This window comes from Copidosoma floridanum, unplaced genomic scaffold, assembly GCF_036245765.1.
Source record: "Copidosoma floridanum isolate Cflo_tuat_1 unplaced genomic scaffold, Cflo_Japanese_pri ptg000011l, whole genome shotgun sequence".
Taxonomy (NCBI): Eukaryota; Metazoa; Arthropoda; class Insecta; order Hymenoptera; family Encyrtidae; genus Copidosoma; species Copidosoma floridanum.
Window position 1 is genome coordinate 4,486,483 of NW_028321888.1, and position 14,050 is coordinate 4,500,532.

Consider the following 14,050-nt stretch of genomic DNA (forward strand, 5'->3'; position numbering starts at 1 on the left):
TGTGGAACAGAAAATCAATGTCAATGTAAAGGTGAAAAATGCTACTGAAATAGTGGTAAAGAAAGAAAAAAGTGATATGAAAATGGTAGTAGTAGAATTGGAAAGCAAGGAAATGAAAGACAGTATCATGATGAACAAGAAGAAGCTTGAAAAAGGAATATATATTGAAAATGATTTGACACGAAAAGAAAGAGAAATACAAAGATTGATATTAGATAAATCAAAGAAACAAAGAAACGAAGGAAAAACCACAAAAATTGGCTATATGAAATTGATGATTGATGATAAGTGGTATAGATACAACGAATGGAAGGGAAATTTCCTAGAAGAAAGAAGAAGGATACAGGGGAAGATAACAGGAAGATCGCAAGAATGAAGAGGACAAGAAGGGAATGAGGAGAGGGAGCTGGAGGAGGAGAAAAAAAAAGTGTAAATATATGCGTTTGGAACATAGCAGGAGTGTTAAATAAGGACGTGGAAGTATGGGAATATTTAAATAATTTTGATATTATAATTTTAGTAGAAACATGGTTAGAGAAAAATAAATGGGAAGATATAGAAAGTAAGATGTCGAAAAAGTATGAATGGAAATTTGTTGCAGCAAAAAGAGAACATAAAAAAGGTAGAGCGAAAGGAGGAATAATTACAGGAATTAATAAGAAGTTAGAAATTAAAAATTACGAGGAATTGAGTGGTAACATAGTAAAACAAGAGATTAAATATGGCGAACAAGAGTGGACATTTGTAGGAGTATATTGCCAAGACGTGGCAAAGACAATGGAAATTATAAAAGAAAAAATAGGAACGCAGTAAAAAGGTGGTATTATACTGGCAGGAGATTGGAATGCGAGGACTGGCAGGGAAGGTGGATGGGTCAGTGAGATGGAGATTGGAAGCAAGGAAGTTAGTAACAGGAAATCAAAAGATGAAACAATCAACGAGGAAGGAAGAAGATTAATTAAGAAAATAACAGAAGAAGGATGGGGTATAGTTAACGGACAAAAAGGAGAAGAAGGAAACTACACGTACATTGGCAGCAGAGGTGAGTCAGTAATAGATTATGTTATAAGTAATCAAGAAGCGTTAGATCAGATAAAAGAATTAAAAAAAGGACAAAGAACAGAGTCAGATCACATGCCATTAGAAATATACTTAGAAAATGAAATAGAGATGGTAGAAGATAGGGGAAAGGAAGAAAAGGAAATTTCAAGAAGAGAATGGACGCAAGAACTGATAGACCAATACCAGGAGAGGTGCGAAGGATGGAATTGGAAAGAGATACAAGTAGAAAGAAGTTGGGAAGAAATAAAAGAAGCAATAGAAGCAGCAGTACCAAAAACTAAAAAACAGTCTAAGGTATGGAGGTTGGGAGAAAGAAAGTGGTATGACAAAGAATGGAAAACAAAAAAGAAGGAGCTGAGAAAAATAATGAAGCTATGGAGAAAAAAGAAAGTGGATAGAAACTATCTAATTAACAAAAAGAGAGAGTATAGAAATTGGTGCGAGGCGAAAAGAAAAAGGTATGAAATAACGGAGGAAAGAAATATAAAAGTCGCAAAATCAGAAAGGGAAATTTGGAATTATATAAATAGATATAGAAAGAAGAAAGCAGGCGTTAATAATAAGACAGAAATTGAAGAATGGAGAAGGCATTTTATGAGGAAACTAGGCGGTAAGGATGAAAAAGCTATGATGATAGAAAAGGTGGAAGAAGAGAATGCAAGAATAGAGAAAAGTACACAGGACCAAGAAGAATTAAGCAAAGAAGAGTTCAAGAGGTTAATAAATAGGTTAAAACCGAGGAAGGCACCAGGAGGTGACAAACTAGAAAACGAAATATGGAAATATATGCCAAAAGAGGTTGATGCAGCGCTATGGAAATTGATGAAGAAAGTATGGGAAGAAGAAAGGATTCCAGTACAATGGAGAAGAGGAGTAATATGTACAATTTATAAAGGAGGTGATAAAGAAGAGCTGGATAACTTCAGAGGGGTAACTTTGACATGCACGGCATATAAAATATACGCGAGTATGTTCAATGAATTATTAAAAAAAGAGATTGAACAAAAATTAGCAGAAAGTCAATTTGGATTCAGAGAAGGAAGAGGAGTGATGGAAGCAATTTATACGCTGAAGCACATAGTGGAAGACAAATTAAGTAAACCAAAAGGAAAAATATTCGCATGCTTCATTGATCTAAAAGAGGCGTTTGACAGAGTAGATAGAACGGTTTTAAAGGAAAGATTGCAAGATATGGAGGTGAGTAAAATATTGATAAGTAGAATTATGGATATATACAAAGAAACTATAAATATAGTGAAGGTAGGAGATGAAATATCAGATGAATTTTGGACAGAGAGAGGAGTAAGGCAAGGGTGTCCATTGAGCCCAACATTATTTAATGTGTACCTAGCGGATCTAGAAGAGGAAATGAAAAAAGGGCAAGTAGGAGGATGCAGAATAGGAAATGAAAAAATATGGAGTTTATCCTACGCTGATGACATAGTTTTAATAGCAGACAGAGAAGAAGAGCTAAAAGATATGTTAAAAAGGTTCAAAAAGTACATTGAGAAAAAGAAAATGATTTTGAGCGAAAGAAAAACAAAAATTTTAGTATTTGAAAAAAGAGCAAGGAAAGATAGAGTATGGAAATGGGGAGAAAATGAACTAGAAGAAGTGACAGAAATTAGATATCTGGGATATATTTTACAAAAAAATGGTAGTAATGAAAGGCATTTGGAAAATAGGAAGAGAAAGGCTATAATGGCGATGAAAAGCGCTTGGAGTATAGGTGAGAGGATATTTAAGTATAGTTATCAAAGAAGGAAGAAGTTATTTGTGGCATTAGTGGAGAGTATAGCGTTATTCGGAGCAGAAGTATGGGGCTGGGAAGAAGATGAGAGATTGGAAAGTATACAAAGAAAATATATTAAATGGTTATTGGGATTAGACAGGAATACACCAAATTATTTAGTGGAAGAAGAATGTAAATTGGAAAGCATGAAAATGAAGGCGCTAAGAAGAGCAATAAAATTTGAAGAAAAGATTAGGGACTCAAAAATTAAATTAGCAAAAGAAGGCATAAGAGAAAAATATAAAGATAAAGAAAGAGAAAACATAGGAAGAGTAGCAAAAAAGAGAATGGAAATATTAAAGGAAGAAGAAGTAACAGAAACAAGATACATGAGAGGGACAGAATTCAAAGAGCAAGTAAGATTTAAGATAATAGAGAGTATAAGAAGAAAGGAAAAAGAAAAAAGATTAGAAAAGATAAAAAACTCAAGATATAATAAGATATACAAGGACATAATAACAGAGGATGAACCAGAATATCTGAAGATGGAAATACCAATAAAAGATAGAAAATTAATGGCAAGATTTAGATGTGGTAATGAATGTAAAAGCAGAGAACATTGGAAGGAAGAAGAAGAAAGGAAATGTAGATTATGCAAGGAAGAGGAGGAAAATCATACACACATACTGAAGAGATGCGAAAAAACAAGGAGCGAAAAAGTAATAGAAGATATACTTGATAAGAGCGCAAAGGAAATAGAAATATTGAGAAGAGTAGTTAGGAAAAGAAAAGAAGGGGAGAGTTCCTGAGAGTGCCAAGAGAAATAGGATGAAGAAATCAAGAAGGAAGAAGGGAAGGATATGAGAAGAGAGAAGAGCGAAGAGAAAGGATCAAGAAAAACAGTGTTAAGTGTAAAGTGAAGTGTAAATATACTTTAAAAAAGACTGTAGTATTTAAGATTTAATTTATTTAATGGCAGTGGCTATATGGACCGTATGTTTTTTGTGTTTTGTTTTTTTAAAGTTTCTAATTATATATGAAAGAAAAAGTGACTAATTGTTTCAGTATTATTAATAGATTTCATTTTATTACATTTCTAGTTAAATTTAAACATAAATATTAATATGAATTTTAAATTAGTAGCAAATTATCTTTGAAAAGTATTAGGTTCATAATATTATCTAAAAGTAAAAGTGACTAATTATTTCAGTATTATTAATAGATTTCATTTTATTTCATTTGTAGTTAAATTTGAATATAAATATTAATATAAATTTCAAATTAGATTCAAATTATCTTTGAAAAGTTTTTTTTTTAATTTATTATATGTTTTTGTTTACTTACTAATAAGAATAGGTTATGTAACTTGAAAATCATGAATGAAAATGTAAAACATATGTAAAAGGAATGTGCAAAGATAACGATAAGAAATGTAACGGAAGCCCTCCAAACCCGAAAGGGACGGAGTATGAAATAAATAAATAAATAAATAAAAAAAAAATAGTATTTTGAGCATGACTTTATTTTACTAGTTAACAAAACTGTCAATATTTCGACGACATGCTGACGTCATCCTCAGGGCAACTAATAAAAATGTACAACAAAAAAAATAACAAACATAGCATAATAAAAAAAAAAGTTTTGTATAAATTGTATAAATATCAATTTAAGTGTTAGGACGAAACATAACACTGCAAGTAAAGCAAAGAAAACTTAGCACATAATTTACAAAAATAATTGTTTAGTAAAAAAATTTTTCTTTTAAAAGTAACATCATAGAATGTACAAAAGTAAAAACAATGAACTTTATGTAATAAAGTAGAAGCATAATTGAACACGTACATAAAATTAGGTGAAGTATTTGAGGATGTTGAAAAACCAAGGGACAATATTACACTGTATACGACATGTATAACCTGATGATAATGTATAATACACATGTAAAGAATTAATTAAGAATAATTACGACTAATTTTTTGCTTAATATCTCGTAAGAAATTTTCATACGAAACATTCAATTTGCTAGTGTCTAGTTGTTCATTTACGTTGTTATCAGAAACAGAAATGTATATCATTTTACATAAGCATTTCATAAGCACGAGATAAGAAACTTGTATTTAAATTATCTAAGTCAGGTTCAGGAATTTCGGATGCAAGGAAAAGTTCCCTGTGTGTCTTAAGGTCAACAATTCTTTTGACACACTTAATTAGCCAAGAAAGAACTCTGCTGCTCTCCTTCTCAGTGACCAACTCATAATAGGTGGCATCCTCTAATAAAGATTCAACCTTGTTAGTACAATCAGTTTTGTAGATGACTATTGTAGAACCTCCGTTATCCGAATTAATTACAAATAGGTCAATATGTTCTTAAAGATATCTTCTGGTAAAGTTTAGGTGATTGCTAATAGTTTGGTCAAAGTAAGAAAGCTTCATGTTATTTACAATCAACTTTTCGAAAATGGAAAGACAAGATTGTCTTATCTTTGAACAACAAGAATTTTTTAATTTATTAAAAACTAAAGTAGATTCAATGGCTTTCATAAAATTTACCGTCATGTTGAGATTAAGGTTTGTGGAGAAATTTCTTTAACCATAGCGAATTTCAAAGAAACGTCCTGAACTACTGACTTATTTTTCTCCACGAAAAAAAAGGCTTTGAAAAAAAATAAATAGCACTGTCGGAAAGAGCAGATCAAAATCTGTCGATTTGTATTCTTTAATCATTTTTTTAGCGATCTCCTAGCCATTATGAGCAAGCTGAACACAGCGTGTTCGGGCAAAAAAAGTCCCGCGCGCGCAAGGTAACCTGGTCTCAGCGGACAAGCCCATATATGAAATGTTTTAATACGTTCTGTGTATTAATTTAACAATATTTTTTAATGCATTTTCGTTCCTTAGTTTGTATAAGTCTCAATTGGTTTCTAGCTGATATTTTGTTTTTAATTGAAAAACTTCTAAGTCTGTAATGTTATAACTTTGTAAATATCTTTGCAAAGTTTGATATTAGTGAAATTGGTTTGTAATTTGTAACTTCTTGCTTGCTTCTAGATTTGTAAATGAGCACCACTTTAGTTTCTTTCAAGGCAAAGAGCCATGTTAATTGAGTGATACACAAATTAAAGATATGAATCAAAAGTTCACATACATAATCAGACAGTAATTTTAGCAACTTAAAAATTATTTCATTTATCCCACCATTTTTATTTTATAGTTTGTACTTTATATCTATTAGTAGGTAGTATAAAAATTGTTTCATTGCTCATTGAAGATAGACGTTTCATTCAATTTATTTGTTTTGTAGTTGTACCACTTAAATCTTTACTTACATTAGAGAAGTATGTATCAAAATCATCTCTACTTTTCGATGGACTTTTAACTTTAAATTTTTAAAATTAGACTTTTAATCTTTTAAAATTGTAAGACCAAAATCATTAATATAGAAAAGACTTCCATTTTCAATACTTCTAGCACCCTGACTAAATGCATTTAAAGCATGTCAACTTCTGAACAGAGAATTATTTTCAAAGTGCAATCTCTTCTAAAAAAATTATTATCACAAATCTTACCGTTTTCTAAGAAAATTATTTCTCAATTTCTTTTTTTTATTAAAATTTGGTATGAAATTTTGTACACCTGAATCCAAGATTCAGTTATGTTTTGGATACTTATGTTTTTTTAAAGTCAATTTAAGTACTTACCAACTTTAAATGAAGATAGTTGATAATCTTCAAAGAAATGGCCCTGATTTTTTAAACCAAAGAAGTAAAATTTTTATTAAATACTTACAAATTTTTTTCACGTATTTGTTTTTGTTTTGTTGCTGTATGAAATAATTATAATGTTTATGAAGTTATTCGTCATTCGAAATTCGGAAATAAAAATTTCAATAACGTTATTTTTTTTTATATTCCAAGACGCTTGCTGATCTCTTCACAAAACGAACTATCAGTAATTTTTATGTCGTATCAGAGATGCCAAAACTTTTTTAATACTCAAGACAAAAAAAGCTTAAATCATTAATGTCTTTATCACAAAAAAGTTGATTGCAAAAGATAGAATCAGGGATATAAATGTTGTTACAGTTTCAAGTTTAAAGCTTAAAGAAATATCATATTCGATTCGAAATAACAGCAAGTTAATTTTTTGTTACTTAATATCTATTTGAATAAAGTCGTTACATGGTCAAGTTTATTACATAATCTAATATCATTTTAGATTTTATCGTGGAAAAATTAAAAAATATCGAATTTTATTTTGCGTTCTAAACAAAATACCTTATTCGATGAAAAAAAATAAGTTATCCTGCCACCAAAATTTTATTGTAAGTCCAACGTTGCTAGACGTATCAGCATTATTTATGTTATGAACTTGCCTAATGTACAAAATAGGTATAGAAATATTTATGTTAGAAGGGCAATTAGCTTTACATTTCGACAAAACGGTCAATGAGCACTAAGACATTACAAACAGTAATGCCAAAAATGTTCCGTTAATTTGAATACCCCAAAATTGCAAATTATAATTGTTGCTACTATAAGTAAGTAGATTGTAAAAAATGGGAGCGAAAAAATCAATTTCTAAAATAAAGTGGGTGAGCGCTTGAAATATGTGGCACATAAATTATGTGCCTTGTTTATGGGTGAAACTGAACAGGAAGAATTTCAGTACCATTTCTAAATGATAGTAATTGTTAAACGAATGCATCAATGGACAAAAAAATTGTTTTCACAAAATTCGTTATCAACTACAATTTAAGTTTAACTACATACATTTAGTCTCAAGAACATTCTGGCCGTTTTGATCACATCTAAAAGCTATAAATATCTTAACATGTCATTACTTTCATCTGCGATGCAGATTTTTTTTTTTTTTTTAAGAATGTTGAAATACTGTTGAATTACACTTGTAAAAAAGATGCTCGTGAATCATAATTTGGTCAATATATGACGACTTTTACAATAACTAACGTGCACTACATTAACAATCAAAGCGATGTACATTCCTTTGAAATGGTGTGTGTCATGTTCAAAACAAATAAAATATTCAACGTTGTAGTAAAATTTTTGTTCTACAGCACGATAGGTTTAAAAAAGTTTAAAAACGTTATTTAACTTAATTTTAATTTTTTACAATGATTAGTAAAAAATGTTATGACTGAAAATCTTTTTTCTCCCTCCTTGTATACAATAATTTTTAAGAACAATGAAAAGCCAAATAATCAGGCTGAGATAAGAAACAATCGACAGACATGTAAACTAAAACAAAAAAAGCACTCTATACTTGGCATTTTGTTGTTTATCAAAATAATTAGTAATATTAATAAATTAGGTTACAACTTATCTTAGGCTGCAGGTACAAATATACGTGTAAAATAATCTTACTGTACGATCTAAATAAATAAATCCCTTTTCTCGACAAGTTGAATGTTTTGGTGTAAGTCAAAAATGTATTATTAGTAAAGCCGACACATCAGTACTCGTTTGACTGACGTAATCATTATTAACAAGACAATTTTTGCTCACAAATCGGTGAATACAATTAATATTATCCTTCAGCTACCCGTAATACTGATTTAAATTATTACAATTGCGTTTACTAATAACAAACGAAAAGATTAATAAGTGGGATAATTTCTGCAAAACACTATGTCGTGTGTAACGTCCACAGCCGAATCCTCAAAAATTTTAAATTACCAGACACACCCACTCCTCTGCACTGTGCTCGCTCTGTACTACTCCTATCCATCCGCACAAACAGCATCGAAAGGGAGAGGCATTTGACGCTTCTTATCACCTTCGAGAAGAAACCGATATTAAAAAAAACACACCCTCATGCAGCGCTCCTTTATTACTCTAAATAAAATATTCCATGAAAACTCAGACGCTAAAAACACGCCAACTTGTGGAAAATTCCAAGAGGTGACAAACAACATATGTTGTTTTTACTCAAATAAAACGAAGCTACACACCTTGTTGGCCCCTCTGCGATCACACTGTTTTTCTCCCCGATTACCAAAGCTAACCTTTCTTCCAAATTCGCAACCCACACTATTAACTTATCTACTGCACCCTCTACGCTGTTATACCTTCGCTTATTATCAACGCTCCGCTGCTTTTCCGACGTGTCCCTTTGATGCTGTATTTTCTCCTGCGCCTTCTGCTGCAAACAAGATGCCGTCTCCTCTACTGCCCTCTGCTGCTCTACCTTTGTATCAGCTCCTGCCATTTTCAGCTTTACCAACGAATGACCTCCTTTTTCCTCACCAATTCTCTGTACCATCTGTTCCCTTCTGTCGGAAATCAAGCTCTCCGCTTCTCCCATCAACAGCGTTTTTTCTTGTTTTTCTTCACTTTCTTTGACCTCCGATGCCTTTTCTTTCTCCCTATCCTCTTTACATCCCTGATCCAGACTTCCCGTCGTTGACTTTTTGACTGCCTCGCCTTCTTTTTTCTCATTCCCCAGCTGCTGGCTCCCTTTTACCTGTGTGCCGTCGTCCGCATCTTTCTTCACAGGTGAGTGCAGTACCTTATTCCTTCCACTCGCCACGATCTAAAATCTAGTACTTCTGCACTTCAAAAAGTTTTCCATGATGCTCCTCTCCTCAAGTTCTTTCTTTTCCGCTGCATCTTTTCTCGGCCAACCCCTACCTCTCTTCTCTATCTCCACTGGCGTTATCGCCTTTCCTTCCTCCCCAGCTCCTCTCTCTACCGGCTTGCCTACCATTTTTTCTTGCTATCTGAGTCACTGGCTCTGCCGAACTTATTTTCTTTCTATTCCTGGCTTGCGCGCGAATTTACTTTGGATAACACCTGTCTTAATAAATCACCTCCCGCACTATCTTTTTATCACTGCCTTTTCACTTTTCTTCCACTTTGAACCGCTGAAGAAACTCTTTTATGCGGAGCTGCTTCCGCACACGTGTTACCCCTACGACCACGCAACCCAACCCCGTCTGTAATATATTAAGTATTATTTATACGTAAAAATATGCCGATTACAAGCACTTGTAAGTACATAAAAATATTATGTATGATCAGCTTGATTGACGTTGTTTGTGAGGAAGATTGAACAAACTGAGTAATCAAAGAAGAAGAGAAAGCCATTTGTTTCGAGACTTTCGCATGCCCTACGCGAATCAAATTAAATCTATATATTTGATGACTACTTTTTATATTACTCCTTTGATATTATATATTACTCTGGCTAGATGAAAGTACCATAAGAGAGTAGATAACACCTAGAAATATCATTAATCCTGGGACGTTGTGTAACGCAAGTCAGGGGCATTGTAAATCTGAAGTCCCTACGCACTCCCACAGAGGTATCCCGTAATACATGTTAGGACCACTGCGAATCGAGCATCGTACCTACAAGTCCTCATTGTCTCCTATCCTTCTTAAAAGAGAATCCATAAAATACTGATTTACATGAATATATGACATCAAAAACTGTTAATCTCCTTTTTTACGATTACTTACTTACTGCATAGATATTTAAAAGGTTTGCGCATGTATGGTTTCAAAGGTTTCAAAGTGTTGTTTCTCCAAAACTGCAAATCAGCATGGTTTATGTTATTTATGTCGTTACAGCCGAAACAGCTGGTAGCTATTTATTTAAAATAAAATGTATTGTGAAACAAAGCAAAAGTTATTTTAATCTATCACTAATAAATTTATTTATTAATGCATGTATGGCGCATTTTATGGGTTAATGTTTTAAGTGCATGGTTTCAGAGTATTCAAGTTATACAAAGATGACCAAATAGTTAGTGTGATATTATTCAATATATACATAAACAAATCTTAAGTTAAACGGCTAAGTTAATAAAAGAATAAAAAGTGTTAAAAACAGCAAAATATACTGATTTTAATTAATATATACCGTTATTGCTGGATAGATTTGAGAACACTTTTTGGTAAGATATAAGATGGTATAAAGTGATAGAAACAGGCTAAAAATAAAGTTAAAAAAAAAACATTACTTAAAAAGAGAAAGACAAGGGATAAACAACATTAAATATTTAAAAAAGAGAAATTAAAAATAGTTAACAGAAAAAAATACTATAAATGTCGATTTAATTTTAAAGATATATCAAGTTTACAGAAAAGTAGGACAGCGGATAAGATTCGTACAAACTATAGTAGAAGCAGAGTGCCCATATGGTTTTAAAATCTAGGTATGGGAGAAGTTGAAACAACTAAAAAAAGTTTTTAAAAAGTTTACCTTATTTTTTAAGTAGTGTTAAGTTGCACAAAATAAAATGATGTTTTTAATGTAGTATACATAAGAATTGTTCTGAACAGTTACAGAAAAAGATATTGTAAATTTTGTTGTAAATCTAATTTAAACATAAATAAAATTATATTCAGTTAAAAAGTACGGCGGAAGCCCTTCAAACCCAAAAGGGACGGAGTGTAAAATAAATAAATAAAAAATAAAATAAATGTTATCCAAACAGGGAAACGCATTAATAGTTATGACTTTGAAATGTAACCCACGCAAAAAAACAAGGTCTTTCGAGTTGCCTCTAATTTAACGCATGCATTTGGCGTATAGAAAATAAAAATAGTCAAGTCGTTTATTAAGTCAAAAAATAAAAAAATAAAATTATTTTTATTGCCGATAAGTGACGAGTAATAAAAATATATCGATATAATACAGCGAAATGATATGATAAGGTTTTACAAAAATTTACGAGTCACCAATTTTTTATTTAGACTCACTAATGATGATTAGCAATATATTAAGTTTTTAACAACGGGATCTTATAAATAATACTCCCTTCATTTTTATGTATACTTAAAAGTATATACTAATGTGGAACAGTTTCGCTAAGAACGGTTTATTTACCTTTTGAATCTCCTTAATCCATCTGTTAACTCCATTTTGAAGTTGATTTAAAAATGTTGAATCTTCTACTTTAGTTCCAAAATCAGCAACCTTAGGTTTTCTTCCTTCTTCATTACAGTGTTTTATAATCTGTTGTACAAGCGGATGTACAGGTAAGGAAATTTCAGGAATGTCAATATTTTGTTGCAAATGAAGTAAACCCATTTCTAGCTCAGCAATTTTTTTTTCCACTGATGGAGCCATTTTATCTCCATCCCTGTCAGTCTTACCTTTTTCTTTGACGTAACTTTTGAAGTAAGGAGCCATTGTTTTACTAATTGCGTGCAATGTTTCATAAGGAGATCCATCGGAAAAATATACCAGACGAAGTTGTGAGTGAACAGATTTATCAGCTTCAATTACCACTCCTCTCTTTGTAAATACCGTTGATGCCATTTTAGGACTTGTAAAATAAATTTCATTAGATATGTAGTAGATATTTTCTCTTTCGTCATCAGTTTCACCATTATCATCATCTGAAAATTCAAACAAGAAGTTGTAATAATATCAGCTTGTAGGTCAAAATCGAATTCATTGTTTCCTGATTACAAACTAAAAGAATGTTGGACTAATGTAAAAGTAAAATTTAATAACAATACCATAATATAATGAGATTTTGTAAGCTTGACTAAATAAGTGTTACAAATAAAAAATTTCGCAGTTTGCCTTTAATTTGCATATTCATTGGTAAAATAATGTCATTATCTATATACTGTGTCACAAAAAGATCTAGAGCAACTTAAGGTAATATACAAAGTTTCTAACTTAAGCATTAAATTAAATAGTTAATAGAAATAAATATTTAGGGGTATTTCAGACTTAAGGTAGGGGCATCTCTAATAAAACATAGCAGTGTTTGTTTGCAGGGACAAAGAAATACTGAAATACACTGACACTAATGCATCTGAATAAGCACGAAATTGAGACCTTAAACGGTGAAAACATAACTGTCCTATAACTTAAGACTTTTCAACGCATAACCACGTAAGCCAAGAAAATGTAACCTAGACATTTTATATCATAACCCTGTAATTTCAGAGCCTTTAACTCCATAATCTTATGTCACTAAAGCCCACAACCACATAAAATATAAGAAACAGTGTTATGGAGTAAATTAACTTTTACGGCCGAAGTGTTATTGGGATGAAACTAATTGCAATTAAAATCACAAAATAATTTGGATGCCACAATCGAACAATCAAGTGCACTGATCACTGCTAGATACTTTTTATTTAAATTGAAGCAATCCAGAGACAGTTAAAGTTACCTACATTATCATTAAGGTTACTTTAAATAAATAGCTTCATAACATTATTTATGAAACAGCTAGCTATTTTATTAAAAAAATGAAAGCGGACGCATATTCTTGATTCTTTAAAGAATCAATCAAGCTCAAATTTGACAGAAAAGATTAAGAATTCAAAGGGGAAAGTGAAAAATTAGATGTTGGATTGATAAGGTGTGATATAATTTTTCACTTTTTTGTACACATTTTAATGAATTTTGTTCAGTTTTATAAAAGCATTGACAAAATTTATTTTCTTATTTTTTACAGGTGCAGTAATATGATTACTTCTTGTTTATCATGAAAAACCACTTCAATACCTTTGGAAAAAGCAAAAGTGTTAAGTAGGTTTCTACAGTATATGTAACTAGCACCAAGCAGCAAGCGTCGGCACTGTAATGACGAGCGGGCAGCGCAACTTCTTTCGCATTCCAAGTACGATTGTGCACAAGCCAGGCGAAGTTGTCTCACCGTTACTCTTTACATAAATATATTTGCCATTGTGGGTAACTATATAACTATAAACGTGTACTTTAAACTAGCGTACTCTTTCCTTCACCTTAATACATTACGTTGACAACGAGGATGAATAGTGAACTTTTTTTCGTTAAGTTAATGCTGCTACATAGTTCTTGCTGAGACTATGTGAAGCATATTGCAGTATACAACTAAAGCACATTGTGCAATCGGCGATTTCTTGCCCAGTAGTGTGTTTGTGTCATACGGATCAGAGGTGACGAGTGTACTAAGTATGCGTTAAGCCAAAGTTTATTTCTTGAGCATTTACAAGAATTGAAAGGTATTAATTAAAGGGTTTTAAAGAGTTTTAACAACAATAAATTCAAAGTTGAATAGTAAAATCAACGAGCTACAAGAATGACTCAGAGCAATGGCTAGGCAAGTCATAGTTGGAACCATGAAACCGTTAAACGACAAAGACGATAGCTGAAAGCTGTGGATTAGGCGGTCGGAGCTCTTTTTAAACTAATTCAATAAACGAAGCTAGAACAGTAGCCCTGTTTTTGATATTGCTCAGTTAACAAGGTTACGCCTTTCGTAGAAATCTGTGTACGCCAGACAAG

At 31.7% G+C, this 14,050-nt stretch overlaps 1 protein-coding gene across 3 annotated transcripts in view; it reads right to left on the minus strand.

The window, feature by feature from the left end:
• Dhc64C (dynein heavy chain, cytoplasmic) overlaps positions 1-14,050 on the minus strand; it is an 897,235-nt gene that overhangs the window by 834,447 nt on the left and 48,738 nt on the right. For all 3 annotated transcript variants that reach the window (XM_089590008.1, XM_089590007.1, XM_089590009.1), the window contains exon 2: positions 11,645-12,159. In XM_089590008.1, the coding sequence (XP_089446134.1) occupies positions 11,645-12,159 (515 nt within the window). The remainder of the gene's footprint in view (positions 1-11,644; positions 12,160-14,050) is intronic.